The 18,969-nt window shown below is 42.2% G+C and overlaps 1 protein-coding gene across 8 annotated transcripts in view; it reads left to right on the forward strand.

Moving 5' to 3' along the window:
* LOC141909629 (glycine receptor subunit alpha-2-like) overlaps positions 1 to 18,969 on the forward strand; it is a 141,892-nt gene that overhangs the window by 91,037 nt on the left and 31,886 nt on the right. For 6 of the 8 annotated variants that reach the window (XM_074800144.1, XM_074800149.1, XM_074800150.1 and 3 more), the window contains exon 3: positions 16,858 to 17,034. In XM_074800144.1, coding sequence (XP_074656245.1) covers positions 16,907 to 17,034 — 128 coding nt within the window. In that variant the 5' untranslated portion in view covers positions 16,858 to 16,906. Of the gene's footprint in view, positions 1 to 5,909; positions 6,172 to 16,857; positions 17,035 to 18,969 lie in introns of those variants that run through there. The other 2 variants (XM_074800145.1, XM_074800146.1) reach the window with 2 other exon arrangements.

Here is an 18,969-nt window from a genome sequence, read left to right on the forward strand (position 1 = left end):
CCGGGTTGATCATTAGCCGCTATCACGCCGGACTTATTTGGTCCGGGTTGATCATTAGCCGCTATCACGCCGGACTGATTTGGTCCGGGTTGATCATTAGCCGCTATCACGCCGGACTGATTTGGTCCGGGTTGACCATTAGCCGCTATCACGCCGGACTGATTTGGTCCGGGTTGAACTAGGTACGGGTACAGGTCCGGATATTGGTACGAGTTCTGGTATTGGTACGGGTCCGGGTTGCACTGGGTATTGGTACAGGTCCGGGTATTGGTAAGGGTACGGGTATTGGTACGGGTCCGGTCGGAACTGGGTATTGGTAAGGGTACGGGTATTGGTAAGGGTACGGGTATTGGTACAGGTCCGGGTATTGGTAAGGGTACGGGTATTGGTACGGGTATCGTACCGTACCCGAAACGTACCGTGCTTTGACAGCGATTGTTCGGGTCGTGTTGGGCACCAGTGTATATGTTAGGCCCGGGCTCTAATGGGCCAAATTCGGTGCGGGTCCACCACGGCCATAGTTGATAAAACGGTTGTTTATAGCGAGTTGACACTATATCCCGATGTTTAATGTTTATAGCCGTTTAGACTCTGCGCGCGCGTGAACAATGAACAATCATGCACAAACGACACAATTTATCATCATCGTTTGAAAAAAAAAACGAATGAAGCGAAATCGTGTTATTTTCAAAAGAGTGATGAATGGTTTCAACGCGAATCTCCTGGGAATCCCAGGCGACTCGAATCGCCACTTCTGGCTGCTTGCGGCTTTTGAAAATCGTACCCGTATCGAAAACGCCAAAGCCGCCGCATCCACGCTGAAACGTGCGCCATTTGCAATTGTAATGTAATTCAATTTTCGTATTTGAAAATTGAATAAGGTTCATTTTGATGAATTTTGATATTCGGTCGTCTGTTGAGAGAACGACAGACGACATTTTACTGGCGGAGACTCGTTACTGTCGATTTGAATTCATTCTGTATTTAAGAGCACTTCACGTTGAATAACATCAAAACTGGTTTTCGATAGTAGAAAAAACCCTTCCTTATCCCTTTACCGCATTAGGAGACGATCACAGACTCTTACTCGGTATTTGGCACCAACTCCAACTGGCTACAAGTTTACCAATCGTAGCTTCACCGCTGAACGAGACAGAGTCGACATTTTATTTCTGAAACTCTTAATCAGTGTTTGACACCAACTCGGGGTAGAATTTTACCGGTCTCAACTTTACCGCAGTAAGAGACAGAATCTACTGTATTTCACAAACTCTTACTCAGTATTTGACACCAACTCGGGGTAGAATTTTACCGGTCTCAACTTTACCGCAGTAAGAGACAGAGTCTACTGTATTTCACAAACTCTTACTCAGTACTTGACACCAACTCGGGGTAGAATTTTACCCGTCTCTGACGCAGTCGGAGACAGACACAGCCAACCGCATTTCTGAAATTCTAATCAATATTTGAAACTAACTGGAGGTATAAATTTACTAGTCTTAATCTCACTGCAATAAGAAACAGAGTCTACCATATTTTTCAAACTCATTATTTGACTACAAATCCGGCTCGAATTTCACCAGGAATTTAAACCTTGAACAAGAACAGATTCTATTCGAAACCCGTGATTTGGCACCAACTCGGGGTCGGATTTTACCGGAAATCTGAGCTAGCGCGCAATGTACAGGGTATTTCCCCATGGTTTCACGATTTCTCAAACTATACCCGAAGCTCCTGTGATTGGAATACCGGGCTTATATAAGGTTAAAGTTTAATAACGATACGGATGATCTGGTATTCGTGAAGCGACTCGCAGCCTCAGACAGCAGCCGAATTTCCGCAGTACGGCGTTTCAATTTATTAGAAAGCCTGCTGTCTGTGTCGCGAACCTGATCGGGTAATCTATTTCGCTTCACTCTCGAATTTTTGGTCGTCATACTAAACAAACATGTCGTCACCGAGCGCGGCCGATATTTGATCGATTGTATTTCGAAACGCTGTTTTTTCGATGTCTTGTTGTGACTGAGGAATCTAACAGTGAAGTTCGTTCGATCCCAGCAACTCGCGCGCGGATAGCGTGAACGAGGAAACGCAGTGAGGGGTGGAGGGGAGTGGTCGCAGTGTTGCTCACATAACGTTTTGCAACACGTGATGAATGGCCGCTACAGCCATCCCCTTATGACGTCACGGGAATTACACTAAAACTAAGCTTATTGGTTTGATACCATATTATTGAACAATCTATATCACAATTTACGTTAACAATTCTAAGTTCTTTCCCGTGATAAAGAGTTCTTATCGGCTAAAAGATAGTTTCATTGGATTGAACTTTCTGTGGTGCCTTACTTATCATAGTGCTGGGGTGGTTGCTCAAGGGTTACACCATGACTACTGGGGTAACTTACTGCAAGGTTACTCCTAGACGACCATGGTAGTGATCAGTTAGTGATGCTACAGTTACTGATTCCGCGCTACGGGGGGAGGGGAGGGGGGGGGGGTCATACCGTTAAACACCATGGTACGTGTCTCAGTTGCCATACGGCTGTTGTTACAATACCACGGTACAAAAGCCGGTGGTTTCTAGTTAGATTTGCCTTTAGAACGCACCCCGTTACTGTTCCTCGCTTACCAGAGGAGTAATAATACTAGATTACCGCAGCAGCGCGGCACGCGGGCTGGCTTTACGATCGCTTCGATCCGTTTTTTTGTGTGGTAAAACAAAACCCGGCGGCAACAGATGTCCGCGAGCCCCGTATAGAGAGCACCGCGTGTAGATAGAACAAAGCCCTTTGCGTGAAATTTCACAAACAAAACAGAAATCAATTAAATCTCGTCAAAATGATTTTTCTATTACTAGCTAAATGATATAGAATTAAACACTCGACTGCCACAGTAGCCTACTTGTCTGCCCCGCGCTCAGAGCGAACACTCGCTCACAAACAGCTGCAACATTTACAATAGATGATTACTGTAATTTATTCATAACGCGGGACGTATATTTTTTACCCGGTGAAAAGAAATCTTTAACTCAACACACGATTAGTAGCTATATATCTGAGAGGCTTTTTAACTTGACGAGCGGCACCGCGCGCTAACTCATCCGCCGTTCACTCGGCACCGCGCGCTAACTCATCCGTCGTTCACTCCGCACCACGCGCTAACTCATCCGTTGTTCACTAGGCACCGCGCGCTAACTCATCCGTCGTTCACTCGGCACCGCGCGCTAACTCATCCGTCGTTCACTCGGCACCGCGCGCTGACTCATCCGTCGTTCACTCGGCACCGCGCGCTAACTCATCCGTCGTTCACTCGGCACCGCGCGCTAACTCATCCGTCGTTCACTCGTCACCGCGCGCTAACTCATCCGTCGTTCACTCGGCACCGCGCGCTAACTCATCCGTCGTTCACTCGGCACCACGCGCTAACTCATCCGTCGTTCACTCGGCACCGCGCGCTAACTCATCCGTCGTTCACTCGGCACCGCGCGCTAACTCATCCGTCGTTCACTCGGCACAGCGCGCTAACTCATCCGTCCTGAAGTCATCAGCGATGAGGGGTCGTTTTGCGATGGTTTCCTATTCCCTGGCTTCTATATAGATTCATCGCTGTCCTTTATTTACCAGTACATCATCTTAATAGCAATTTCATGAAGTTAATGAACAGATTCGTAGATCAGGTGTTAACCGGGTTTAGAATAAATACACCAAGACGAATAGTGATATATAGGTGTAACTAGTTTATTTGACGCACGAGCGGTTTACGGTAAAAATGTCACCGGAAGAAATGTCACCGGAAAACATCCGCACAAGTTTCCGCTACTATAGTGTGAGTTAGGCTACTATGGTTGCGGAAACATGTACGTCAAATAAACTAGTAACACCTAAAAAAATGAGAAGTTGGTCATTACTAACTCATCATAATTTTACTGAATTGTTGAAGATATCGAGGATGCGGCGGCGGCGGCCATTTGCAACTAATCATAATTTTACTGAATCGTTGAAGATATCGAGGATGCGGCGGCGGCGGCCATTTGCAACTAATCATAATTTTACTGAATCGTCGTCCTTAGTCATCATTTTTCTGAATCGTCGAATTGGAGGCGGTCGTCATTAGTAACTAATCATAATTTTGCTCCGATTAAGCGAATACCCTTTTCGCGCGTTCATACATAGTATTCGGAACTATTCGGTGTTAAGATGGCGCAGTTAATGAACGAATATCGTATCGGTTTTACGATATTCGCAGCAGTTTGCTAGACTCCTCAATCTATCTATCTATCATTACGACGACCCCGCGGGGAAGACAGCAGCGACTCTCTCCTCCCCTCTCTCTCTCTCATCTCCCCTCTCTTTCATTTTCCGCGTTAAAAAGCGTTTATTTATTATTAAGTATGAGTTGAAGTTGACGAAGGAGGTTAATGGATTATATTTTCTCTCCGTAGACATTATGAATTGTGTCGTTATTTCTAATGCATTTCGAGCTGTGTGAATGAACACTTTGTGTCACCAGTTTCATACATCACACGCTCTACGCGGCCCCGCGCTCTACGAATAAATACATATCAAAATACCGAATCTATTTCTTATTCTCAAGTTTTTCTCGTCTAACGATTTTCATATTTTGGGAAAACATCGATAAAAAAGAAAGAAATAATTGAAAAATTACTCGATATCAGTCGGAATCGAGTGTGTCCGGAGCTCGACTGTTACGATCCCCGGTTCTACAGTTGAAATCAATTCATTTTCAATGTTTTAACCCAGAGTCAAATCTGAACTCAGAACTGTTGAACTGGATCCTGGAAATGAACTGATTTTAACTTATAGAGTTAACATTAACTCAGGAATGCGGAACTTCATTTTTGTGCACTCCCTGGACCCCGAGATGGAGCACTCCCTGGACCCCGGGATGGAACACTCCCTAGAACTCGGGATGGAGCACTCCCTAGAAGTTGGGATGGAGAACTCCCTAGAACCCGGGATGGAGCACTCCCTGAACCCCGGGATGGAAAACTCCCTAGAACCTGGGATGGAGCACTCCCTGGACCCCCGGGATGGAGAACTCCCTAGAACCCGGGATGGAGCACTCCCTAGACCCCCGGGATGGAGCACTCCCTAGAACCCGGACTGGAGCACTCCCTGGACCCCCGGGATGGAGTACTCCCTGGACCCCGGGATGGAACGCTTCCTGGACCCGGGATGGAGCACTCCTTGGACCCCGGGATGGAGCACTCCCTGGACCTCCGACTAAAACACCGCTTGCACTTGTGACAGTTCCAGCTTCATAAACGTCGTATGTTTGAGCTGACTACGGCCCTGAAAGCCTCTGTTAATTGAGATCCACCCCATCTTTACCAATGGTACATTCTACCGCGTTGTCGCGGCGACTTAGAGTCTTCACTCTCCGGGAACTCTGACAGTGCGCGCGCGCGTGTGTGCGTCGCGTTACTGGTGCGTCTTCTAGCTGTCGACACCAGCAGCAGTCGTACGAGTAACCTCAGCGCGATCACCTCGGGATCACTCTCTTCGGCGCGATCACCTCGTGATCACTCTCTTCAGCTGTCCGCAGACTGTCGGATTATACCGGACTCTCCAACACGTGCGCCGCGCGTGATTGCTCCATTCAATCAAACTTTACAAATCGCGATCGCTTCAAAAATATTCGGTTACCTTTTTTTTTCGTATCGGGACTATCTTCGTATCGGAATCGACAGTGACGGGGTGGTGGTGATGGTGGCGGTAATTCGGTCGGCTGAACACCGACTGCGGCAGGCGAGGTCACCGGCGTAACGATAAACGCATCTGCCTTTTGTTTTACACGCAGATATTATTATCTATATATATATATATAAATATATATATCTATATATACGCGTATATATTAATATGTTCTGTCGATTATTACGCGGAGCATGTGTTGTCGTTGCTGCCTCCAAATGAAAATTAATGGGCCCCAATCAGTCAGTCATCGTCAGTAGAGGCCAGCGCGCTAAGTACTATACCACAGTTCAACAGCTCAGAATTAAAAACAGTTTCGTTCGACTAAAACTAGTCGTTTTAACGTTGCCGGGATTATCGCGTTTATTTCTTCTCTTCGAAATTAACTTCATTCGCGATCGAGGAAATTTTAGGATTTTATTTTTGTCGTCTGGGAAACTATGAAAATTAGTCACACGTAAGTAGAGACTATAATTATATATTATATGTTTTTAAATCGAGATATCCTACTGCGGTACAATCACCGAGGTCTAATTTTTGAAAAAAAAAACAATATCATTTGCGATCGGGTTCTGTCAAACCTGACCGTCCAATGGGACCTATATTCCCCGGTTACGAACTAACTACGTCTGCGGGTCTTTTGCCCTGGTACTGTAAATCAACTTTGTCTCGTCCTGAGTTTTTTGCCGATAACTGGAAACCCTTTTCTCTATTTTATCATTTTCATTCTTCTATTTTGCGCGCGTTCTATCATCAAGATATATATATATTATCTTCAAAATGTGATCTTGCTGTTTATCAATTTATTTCACGATAAAAAATCAAATTTTCCCATTAAAGCAAGAATTTCATGTATAAATTGATAATATTTAGAAAAATCTGAATAATTCTATAAGGCGAGCGCGCGTTAAAAAGCTGAGTATTCATTAAACCATGGACAGCAAAAAGTTTGGTTTTATCAACGTTTGACCCGACCCATGTCGAGCGCCAACACAATTCACAATTCGGGAATAATTAGTCAACGTTTTTAGATTTAACTGATCGACTGTTTGTGGGTAGGCCATGAAGAAACTACGAGAGGGTAGTGACGTTTCGACTCAATGCTGGGCCATTTTGAAAATTTTGAAAAGCGGCGCATATAAAAACAAGATCTTCTCTTAAGTTTTTCTTTGTGTTTTCTTCGATTATGATTATGTAGTAAATTGAAACCAACCGTTCTAGGCAGCAGGCTTAGTTCTAGAATGCGGCTGAATAAAAACGATGTGATACATCGTTACCTTCCTCGTAACACTTGAAGGCCCAAGTTTCAGCGATATTTGGACTCGTTGAAAATGCAGACTTTGTTGTTAAGAAGGGACTTATTAAACAATCGAAAATAAAATATACAAATCGCTTAATATTCTAAACAACGAATAACTTAACGCTCAATGTGGTGCTTGGCATCGCAAACCGCTGTCAACACATTCAGATCATGTAGATTTACACATCGATTACTATATCGAATTGCCTCACTTAATCGCCGTTGAAGTTCATTATTAAAAAGACGTGGAAATTCATTAAATAGAGGATTAAAAAATCGTGAAATTTCGTGAAATACAAAATAAATATACGAAATTGTAATTACTATCTTGAATGGAATGTGCAAATATTGATGACGTAGTGCGCATGCACTCGCAGACAACATTTCGAATAAGGCGTTATTGTAGTTTATGTGTGGAACGGTTTTTACGGCGTCGAAAAGCGTCGCATCGGTTCAATGCATGAAACGTGATGTATAATGCGCGCATATCGTTTATAGAGGATTCCTATAAACGGTTCGATTTCAATCGCGAGACACGTTCAAAACATCTGCAGCGCCCTGCCTCCCTCGCTCCCCTCTCGCGCCCTCTCTCCCTCCGCCCTCCGTATACGCCCTCGTCGAGCTGATATGATTTATACGTGAAATATATCAGGTTCAATTCGTTTATATACACGCGCGTTGTATGTCTGATATTCACCGCGACTTTCGAGCCGGGTCTGCGAAAACTCAAGTTCAGGATGCAAAAATCAGGCGCTTGGAAAAACTCGCTCAGCCAATTACAGTGTGTTCTGCTCGTCGTGTCACATCGGTTTTTTTATATTATATATTTTCTATATGAACAACTCACTGTACTGTGCAATTTGTTTTGTTGTAAATTTAGCTAAAAAGTCTAGGATCCAGTTTCACAGTTGTTGTGAGTTAGAGTTAACTCTCAACTCGGGATCCAGTTCCACAGTTGTGAGTTAGAGTTAACTCTGAACTCGGGATCCAGTTCCACAGTTGTGAGTTAGAGTTAACTCTGAACTCGGGATCCAGTTCCACAGTTGTGAGTTAGAGTTAACTCTGAACTCAGGATCCAGTTCCACGGTTGTGAGTTAGAGCTAACTCTGAACTCGGGATCCAGTTCCACAGTTGTGTGTTAGAGTTAACTCGTGAGTTAAAATTAGTTCATTTTCAATGTTAGTTCATGTCAGTTAGTTCAAAGTTAGTTCATTTCGACTCACAACTGTGGAACTGGACCTGGGTGTTTAGATATGTTCTACAGCCCTGAACGAAAAAATACAATAAAAGCATTTTCACCGAATCGTTCGGTTGGAAATACAGATATTTGTCGTGGTTTGATGGCAAATTTCTGTGAAGAATTGGAAATCTTAGCCGCAAAACTGGAATAGACATCCCCTGGGCCTGGAATAGAAACCCCCCTAAAGTTAGTCGGTGATTAGATGTTTACTTGTCGACAATTCAGTCTTCTACATCTACGTATGATGATGAATGATATATTTTGCATAATCGACTGATTTTAATTTATACAAATTATGTTAAATATTTGGAATATTGATTGCACCCGTTTATTCCATTCGAAAGAACTGATGAGAGTTGACTATAGCGCTAACTACTGCGAATACGATGGCTTATCGATCATGATTTAAGTACATATCGATCTCATACTTATCAATACAATACGATATTGTCTAGTAAATGATTATCAATGGAATCAAATTGTAAATCCCTATTATAGATGATTATATATTATATGGAATACGACCATTGTGACATCAGTTCTGAATCTTGAGTCGAAAATGACAACTCTTCAATTATTTGACATCGGTTCTGAATCTTGAGTCGAAAATGACAACTCTTCAATTATTTCAGCATCAAATTTGTTTTACGCACAACTGGTTTACAGTGTAGAGGATATTGTACCGTGTGAAGTGAGTTACTGAGTTCACGGCGATCCCGGCACGCTCTCTCTCTCTCGCGTCCATCTATGAATATTTTATCCGCAGTGTCAAATATTGCCCTCTTCATCGACAGACACTTCTCACCTCTTCACCCGATATAACTTTGCTGTTATTTGCATTTTTATCAGTTAAAAATGAAAATATCGATGCGTTGTTTCCGCAAAAACGCTGACTATTGACCCCCGGGACTGTATGTACATTACACTATATTAATATAACATTGGAATTTGGGGCTACGTGACCCCCACATTTCAGCAAACAACTCCATTAGTGCAGCCGTACCCCCATTAATATCATACAACCTTTCAGCTACTGACCCCGGTACCACGGGCAAAGTCGAACAACCTTTCAGCGACTGACCCCCCAGTAACCGAGCTAATTAGAAAGAACCTCTGATCTCGGAATCAATTTGCAAACGATGGACCATGAGCGTCCATTCTATAATTATCAAGGTCAATAGGAAACAGAGTCGTTAATATTTATTGAAGAATTTGATAATAGTCACTGAGGTCGCGTTGACGTGGCGCGACACTACAAAACACTATATTCAGCATCCCACTTATAGAAAGATTGATAGATTGTCATCAGCGTGGTGGAGTAGGTGGAATCTGTGGATTCGGTGGAATCTGTGGTATAATCATTAAAGTTCAAGCGGCTGTTTAGCTGCACAAATACGAGATACAAGTGGATTCATACATTAATGATTATATTTGTATGATTGGAATGATTCGTGTGATCGTCGTTAACTGGGTCAATAGCTACTGGCGATAATATGCTTAACTATGGTCATTAGATACCGTGGGTCATTCTGCTGGCAGGCTAAATTCCATAGATACAGGGGTCACTTGTCGGGAGACGTGTAGGTTCAGCGATCGGTTACTGATTGGCTACGAACCGATTCGATGAAAATATATCTGAATTCGACTTTTATTTTGTACTTCCCGGACGTGTCGTGGTGGGTGTTTTAGGTGACGCCATCAATCAAAAACAGGGACATCATCCCGATTTCAAGATCAAAATGTACCACACTGAAAAATGGTTGTTCTGTACGATAAGTCACAGAGATGTTATGCGCACTCATCGGGTGTCGAACCCCAGTCTTGCGCGTGTAGAGCGAGCATGCTAATCACCAGGGCTGGGTTTCGTGGAAGAAAAATAGTCCCTGAGAATATTTTGAAATTCGTCAGTTATAACAATGGTTTCTCGTTGTTACTACGCTGGTTGTCACCCAAATTGAGGATTTACCCCTAGGGATAGCTTTGATACTGAGTCTGTGAAACCGGGCCCTGACCTATAGGCCAGAACTAGTCCCTTAATTTACAGGTTGTTCTATATGCGGCACAACTGTGAAATGATGTTGCAGCTGTAGCGTCGTCTATAGAATATCGCGCGATAGAAGTTGCTGGTCAAGTTTTATGGCGCAAGTCGCATGATCCAGCTCGACCACAGAGCATGTATATATATATATATATATATATTTATATATAGTTGTTAAGAACTTATTTCTACTTCAGCGTGTTCAGACATACAGTACACTGCAGTGTAGTGGTACGCGTCACTTGGAATACAAAATATGACTTAATGATCACCGCATGTTTGACAGACTGTTGCGTCAAATGTCCATTTATGTTATCGGATTGTCGTCTGCACGAGTATCCGTCTGCTGGTCTGCTGTGATGTGATGCAGCCATTGATCAGTAGTGTATACAATCAGCTCGACCTTCAGAGCAATGGAAATCGTTGGATCTCTCCACCAGAATATCTACTCGCAATATTTCCTCACCCGGTTTATTTTTTTTTTGCTCGCCCATATAAATTCTAAGAAACAAACTGAGGACTGATGAACCGTCGAGGCCTGGGAACTCCATCTACTTCTCTTTGTCGATGGGAGACTGAGTCTATCCTGACTGCTTACCTCAATGGGTAACAATGTCTAACTAGACCATGGACTCAAGACTTTAGCCAAACCTTAACGGTCCATTTCTCAGTGGTTCACGGATCCCTATCATCGACTGCTGTCTGTAAGTGATTAACAGGCACCCTTCAAAACAATACCGTGAAACTCTGTAAATTTCGACACAAGTATATATAAATTATCGATAATATTCAGTTCGCGCTTTGATCTTAGAGAATTTTTCCGATATAAGAACTCGACTCGTATTAGCAGGCGATGTAAAGGAATGGTTTGTGGTGACCGATAGCCGCAGGGTGATCTCGTGTTCATGTGTATATATACCAATACGGCGGCGGTCAATTAACTATCGACATCAAACTACTGGAAAATGATTTCATTATTTATTTACATCTGTACAACTCTTACTATGCTGCGGTACTGGTCTCTTCGTCCGACGCCTCTTCACGATATTGCTTCTTCGGTATTGCTATAAGAAATGACCAAGTTCCAATGTTGGTGAACTTCGGAGCCGAAACAGTCGATCCATCTTTAGAAATTCGGAGTGTGGAACCAACGGGCCGAGAGTCTAATGTCTATTTCAACTTGACTTCAGAACACGCGGCCTAGCTCAGTCAGTTTTGGTGATACATACCTGAAACAGGTTTTAGAATAGACTGGCAGTTGAACAAAAACATTGATTTTCAATCGATTTTATACTGTATTGAAGGATATCCACTGAGTCTTTATTGAAAGGGGTTAAACAGAGAAAAGTGACTCCATGATTTGAATGTTTAACAATGTGTTTTCATACCTATATACCATCATTTTTGTTGATTTGAAAAACTTGATGTTTCAGTTCAACCGCCAGTGAATTCTGGTCCTTAAAAGACCTATATTGGGTATATACCATCAAAACCGACCGAACTAAGTCACAGTCACGTGATATCCTTTCAAGTCAAATAGACATTAGGGTCGATTTGAAACCATAACTGTGGAACTGGATCCAGACGCTTTATGTTTGGATGTTGATTTTTCATCATGTTTATGTATCAATGTTAATGGGAAAGTTGTGAAATAGTTTGACCACGATAAACTACATGAATGCAGCAGTAGCAGCAGCAGCAGCAGCAGCAGCAGCCTGTATAATTATTGTCGAGTCACGCAGCGCACGATCCAGGGCGAAGATAGCAGACAAAATACATCTAAATTATCACAAATACAATGATAACTATTATTGATGTTTCAGATGGGTTTATTATTGCTGGTTTGTGTACATATGTATGTCGCGGACTGTTTCGCGTTGTTATCGCAAAAACCACGTTATATCATCGTTTATTATTTTCACCGGTATCAGATCGTCTGCCGGTATCAGATCGTCTGCTCATATCGTTACTGCGCGCGCGCGCGTGTTCAATAATTGATTGATCGGCACACACTGACACGTGACATAATACACGAACTACTCCACGACCGTTGTTTGGCAACAAGAGAAATCTGTTTGTTTCTAGGCGTCGTATTTCCGGTTTTGTTCAATCGACGAATTTGTTCTCTAAGACTCTTAACCATTCAGCTGTTTGTACAGCAACATTTCGCTTTGTAGAATTAGATCACGTTTTGTAAAAATGGCTTCCTCGGTCGGTGTTGTCACACCCCTATGACGTCACGAATTATCAAATCGAATGAAATTTCACCTCTCGATTTCGGCCTTGTTTTTAAAAAACACATATCAAACATTGATGAATTAGATTCCAAGAAGATGTAATTGTCTTCTTAGAATCCCCCATATGACGTCACAACATCTCCCAAGCGTAACCCTTATCAGTAAGACTGAGAAGTAAGCTATCATCAATGAGTAATAGGTCACAGATTATCAAGAGCGCGACGACGGAGGTAGAAATTGTGTTTTTGTTTCTATCACTAATTACTTCTAATCAACGTGTGACGGATGTTTAATTATTTGCGTAGTAATTAATACGGGCAATTACCGGAAAATCATCAGCGTGATTAATTATTGTCTTTAATGAGATGTGAAAATAATTAGAATGAACTTAAACTGATTGATCTCAGGTTTATATCAGGATACAGGATACAAGGACAGATGAGAGGTGTCCCGTCACTCGAAATAAGAGTGATTGTCATCCCTGCATCAAACAATGCGATATTACGCCTTATCCCTGGTGACAATCGCTAATGCCAACAATCGTATCAGTAATCTCTACTAGGCTTACAAATCCCAAATCGTGCGCTGAACCCATAACCTTAGTTTGAGCTGAGATCGTTTTGAATGATTACTCCGAGCTTTGAAGGACGGAATGATAACTGGTGCTTTTTTACGGTCAGGTTATTTGCATATCGCGCACCTGTTCGAAAAACGTCACGCAATTTGCATATCACGCAATCACGCTTTGAGCTCAGTGTTAGCTGAGCTCTTTTTGCGGCCACTAAACTTCATTTTCAATCGTATTTTAGCTCGGTGGGTTTGACCAGCATTCTGTGTGGATATTTGCATTGACTGTATTCATTCTAATTCCCCGAATGTCTTCATATGAATATCCAGTATAGTCTTAGGTTTAGTAAACGCGCACGTTATTGAATTATAATTGGTAAACAAGGTGCGTGGTAGGCTGGCTGTTTGTGAATATACATTCACCGCTGAGAGCTACCGTTAAGATAAATAATTATTGTTTGCGGGGTTTTGATGGTATTTCGATTCGGAATCTAGAACCAGGGATAAATAGACGATTCAATAACGGTTTATACTCTCTGAAATTTCCACCAGACACCCAGACAGTTAGCGGTATGTATCTTAGAATCCATCTGACTTTTGGCAAGTTGTACAGTTTGAATTTGACTCACGAGTGATATATAGATAAAGTTATCACTAAAACTCACGGTTTTGAGATGGATTGAACGTATGGCTTCAGGGTCCAGTTCCGCAGTTCCGAGTTAAGATTTAACTCTGAGTTAACTCATTGAAAATGAACTAACTTTAACTCAGAGTTAACTCTATCTCACAACTGTGGAACTGGGCCCTGGAGGTTAGTAAAACACAGAGCTAGAATAGCATTATCGTCTTAAAATGCGCGTCCTAAAAAGCTGTATCATCGACAGCTGTAACAAGATTGATTTGATAATTTGCTTGCGCCCAATAGCAATCCGTATGAACCCGGCTATCCGTATGAACCCGGTTATCCGTTAGTTGAACTCAATAAAGGGCAAAAATTTCGTGCATCTGCTGCAAATAATGACTCATAATTACAGCATTACGACTAACTACTTTCATTGGCTCTCTATAGTTCCATCCCTGGCCCCCGTAAAAGGGCACTGGTTATCTTCAGTGGGGATGCCACCCGATTTCCACGGGCACGCTGTAATGCGTGTAGGGCCCGGTTTACACGGAGGTAGGCGTTCAGAAATCCTGAGATCCCACATCGCCTCAATCAGATACGACATTGATATTCACGCCTTCTAAAATGCTCTTGCTATATTCATGGCCAATGAATCGAAAGGTTTTAGGTTGTTAGCCCATTTGGCCCAGTCGTGATTTATGTCTTCAAATCTTAAGGCTGGTTTCAAATTGTTATTATTGGCATAAAATGATGACGTCAAAGCTATTGTTATGATAGCCAATTTTTATATTTATAAAACATGCATAGATCAATAGCAGTTGTATGTTCATAATGCATACAACTCTATTCACTAGGAAATCCAGGACGGGCATGTTTTACTAATGGGTTTTTCAATGTATATTTGTTATTGTTTACGAGGAATTCATAAACGGGCAAGTTTTGGCTTTGGGGTCATTTAATGTTGTTTGCCTTTGTTACTAGTTCAGTTTATGTCTCGGATTAATAAGAAATATTTTGGAGTTAGTTTTCAAGACAATAGTAATAATCCTAAGGGATTAGTCAAGTGTCAACGTCTACGTGTTTGGAAACCGAGACAGCTCCGGGCTTGTTTCTTAACCAGGTTGCTAAGAACATTAATTCTTGGGGGCCTGGTGGCCGAATCAGGTCCCGAGGTTAGTCGTCGGCCCTCCCCAAATGCGGTGGCGTTGGTCACGAGAATAGTTCCTTGGAAACCAAATTTTCGATAGTATAAAAATAAGAGACATAGCTGAACTAGTCGGAGAGCACCTGGGAAACCAAGAGGGGAAGGACCACCGTAAGAACTAGAAACAGAAATTGTAAAAGGTGTCGATACATAGGGAAGACGAAACTGATATAATAAATAGTTTTGAGTATTTAGAATTCGAAGTATATACATCTTAGTCGTTTATTTATTTTTGGTCTCGGGTCAAATTCAATTTGTGTCGTTGTGCGGAGCTGAGGAAGGATACGCTCTCCCACGATATTTCGGTTCCTTCTTCGGGCCGCATAACACTATCACACCTGACGATGATCTCTGGGGTGAGATCGAAACGTCGCGTATTTCATACATTTCAGATTGTTCGAATAAATAAATTCTTGGTTTTAAGATTCTTTTAATCTGTAGATAGTGGGTTTTTAATCTTATTAAAGCTATCCGTGTTCCTTCAAATCTTAAGACCGGTTTTGAATCGTTATTATTCGCATAAAATGATGACGTCGAAGCTATCTGTGTTCCTTCGCTGATCGACTTATCTCCGAGGATGCAGTTTTCTTTTGTACAGGACGAGTAACATTTTCTGTTGACTAAATCTTGATCGTTTCATTAAAACGCCGGAAATAAAACACGAGTTGAGCAAATATTTGTTTCGCTGCGGCAGCGCCGGAAATCGCTGACTAGTTGAGCCGTTCGTGCGAATCTCTCTTTCATCTCATCATCAGCGTGTCGAACCACATCGAGCCTATCGGTAGCGAGTCGCGTGTGGTTTACAATAGATTAGTTCTTGGTCCGCGGTTGTGCGCGATTTCTACTCTGCGCACAGTTGTAAGCCCAACGCACACGGCAAAACATTTGTTTCGCCGAAACAGAAAACACGTTTTTCAGAAAACATTTTTTGCTCGTGAAAAACGTTTTTATGTTCGGCGTTTTTTTTTGCACACGGCATAACAAAAAACATTTTTTCACGAGGGAAAAACGTTTTTTCGGTACCGTGTGCGTTGGGCTGTACAGGGTTTCATTTGACTCGGGACCTAGCTGTGTATGACCTAATTTCACTTTGTAGCCGGTTCCACTGTCTTGTAGGTTTAATTTGTTTGGGTCCAGGTGTGATTATACCCTTGATCTAGTTCCACAGATGTGTGAGTTCAATCTGACTCTAGGTCCAGGTCCACCCCAGTTCCACAGTTGTATGGGTTTAATTTGACTCTAGGTCCAGTTCCACAGTTGTGTGGGTTTAATTTGACTCTAGGTCCAGTTCCACCCCAGTTCCACAGTTGGATGGGTTTGATTTGACTTGACTATTGAAGGTTTAAATAAGTACAATTAATTCAACGACTGTTGTTTAATTATGGATACTAATTGATAAATGTAGAATATGTTACACTGTGGTCAGAGGAGACGAGACGAGAGACAGATGTGATAAATATGTTACTATGATAATCTTATTAATTTACATCTGTCGCCATCAATCTGAAACATCGACTCTTTTGCACTGACGCATCCAGAAGAGATGGCCGCTCCTATAAAAGCCCTCATGGTGACGTCACCAGTATCTTTCGGTGAAGTAGATGTTTCCATTAAGACTGTTATATCCGTTAATCCGTTAATCCGTTAATCTCCGATATGGCATCGCCAAATTTGTAGTGGTAAAGTGTAGAAACTTCCATAAAGATGGCTGCTTCAATGAATCCCTATAAAATTACCAAAGTTATATCTACCTAATTCCGGAAAACAAGATGGTTGCCTCCGTAATCCACCTATGACGTCATCACACCCTTATCGTATCTGAAATCATCATATCTATACTTCCAGAATTGCTTTGCTTTATATCCAAATGACATAATTTTCACTATTTCAAACTGTCAAATAATCACAACGTTTGTTTATTTTCCTATTTTTCAGATTAGTGTCTTGATGACGCTAGAATCAGTGGAATACATATGACGTCACAATGGAGGTCAAGGCGCTTTGTCGTCTAGTATTCATCTTTCTCGCTTTAGTTCTTCTCGTGTCCGCCAGGAAGCGCGACAAGAAAAAGAAAGACAACAAAGACAAAGACACGAATAAAGAGACGAATGGGTAATGGATAATTAATAATAAGGGTTAATTAATTAATGAACTAATTAATATTACTAATCCATACTAATATGGAGATGCTTGTGAAATCTTGAAGTCGATTGTTTGGCGCTTTACGCTATTTGAACCCGGAACCCTCTCGATTCTCCTTATCCCAAACCTCACCCGAACCCATTCACCACTCACTAGGATTCTCGAATCCCAGCGGCGTTAAAATCTCTCGAATTCTGAATCCACTCACGAAGGAACCTCTCGTAGCTAAGGGGATCGATTGCGCAAGAGAGTGGCAGCTTTTGGACTGCATAAAGTGTGGATGAAACCCAGACGCGGATTTCAATAATCGGGTTAATTAATCGCTGAGACAATTACATTAACAGTTATCCTACTAGACTCACATCTCGCATACAAGCGATACTTGTGTATCTAGGAATCCTGTTTGAGTTGATATGGGTAGTAATAGTGGACAAGTGATTCACTGATTCCCTCGCTCACAGTCGCCCGGCGTCATAAGCCGTGATCACGTGATCGCCTTTGAATTGCAACTGGTTCCGGACCGGAAGTAATTCACTTCGCATTGTTTAGTATCGAGTGAATGGTTTACGTGTGAACGCGCTCTCTAATTAGTCACGGGCCAAATTTGGCTCGAGTCTGCAGATTCGTGCCAAATCGGCTCCGTGTGATCGCGGCTTTAGTTCGTCTATCGACCAGTGCTGGAGACTAATGCCGTACATAAAACATAAGATAATTAGGACCCGGTTTCACAGTATTCGGAAGTTTAACTCCGAGTTAAATCTAGTTCATTTTCAACGTTTCATACTCTAGCGGTCGAATCTGAACTAATAACCGCGGAAATGAGGTAAACCACTCATCGCGGTTGACCGCTAATTAAAGGAAGCACGTCTGGCGTCATATTTTCTGTTTCCGACCAGTTCTGAAGACCTGATATACATAACCACAGAATATCATCAGGGCCCGGTTGTATAGCCCGGGAATGAACTCAATTGAAGATGAAATAAATTAGCCCCCAGGTTAAAGGTAATACTAGTCTATAAAACCGGGCCTAGGGATTGAAAAACTTCAAAGGTCTGTCGTCATTATAATCATGTAGTTTAGTTTAGTTCAGTGTATTTCGCTCTGCAGTTTAGATCACGTAAACAATTTTACAACTTACAGGAATACGTGTTGGCTGGACAATCATATCAATATACATATATAAACATGGCTATAAATCTAATTGACTTTTCCTCCATTCCGTTCGCCTAATTTAATTCCCGAACCAGCACTACCAATTGACAGCGTAGTCAGGTAAAATGTTTGGTAAAACCTCTTTAGCGACATCTCACAGCTGTAACAAACATAACGCCAATTTAAACCGGTCTCGTCTGCGGCTCTCGGCTGTTGATAACGAGCGCGTGAAGTTTGCGGGAGTGCTTCAGAATACATTTTTATTAAGAGCTATAGTCTGGTCTAGATTTGAGCTATGATTTCACATAAACTATCCCCGAGATGAGATGAGACGAGTATGAATATAATCAATTGATTTGTTAGTTTACTATAGGCAACAGCCTTTCAACGTCAATCTACGGGTGAAAATGGTTACTGCTCGAATCGAATCGGAAAAATGATCTTCATCTGTTTATATATTCTATAACGGAAACAGCGGCGGCCATGTTTATGGTCGGTTTGAATGTTGTGCTCGTGGTTACTCGATCAGAAAGCTGTGGGGTATCCTGATACTCAACCTCCTGACCAGTGTTGCCTCATCCCATCCGGTAAAAACTCCTGATCTGACCAACAGCACCACCTGGTGGGTTAACTGACTGAAAATCATTTGCTGCAACGACGTCTCGAGTTGCCGCAATATCATGAAATATATCGACTCTCGATTATAAACCATTTCAGTTTGTAGAATTATATGAATCCTAATGTTGTATTTGG

The sequence above is a fragment of the Tubulanus polymorphus genome, chromosome 8 (genome assembly GCF_964204645.1).
Source record: "Tubulanus polymorphus chromosome 8, tnTubPoly1.2, whole genome shotgun sequence".
NCBI lineage: Eukaryota > Metazoa > Nemertea > Palaeonemertea > Tubulaniformes > Tubulanidae > Tubulanus > Tubulanus polymorphus.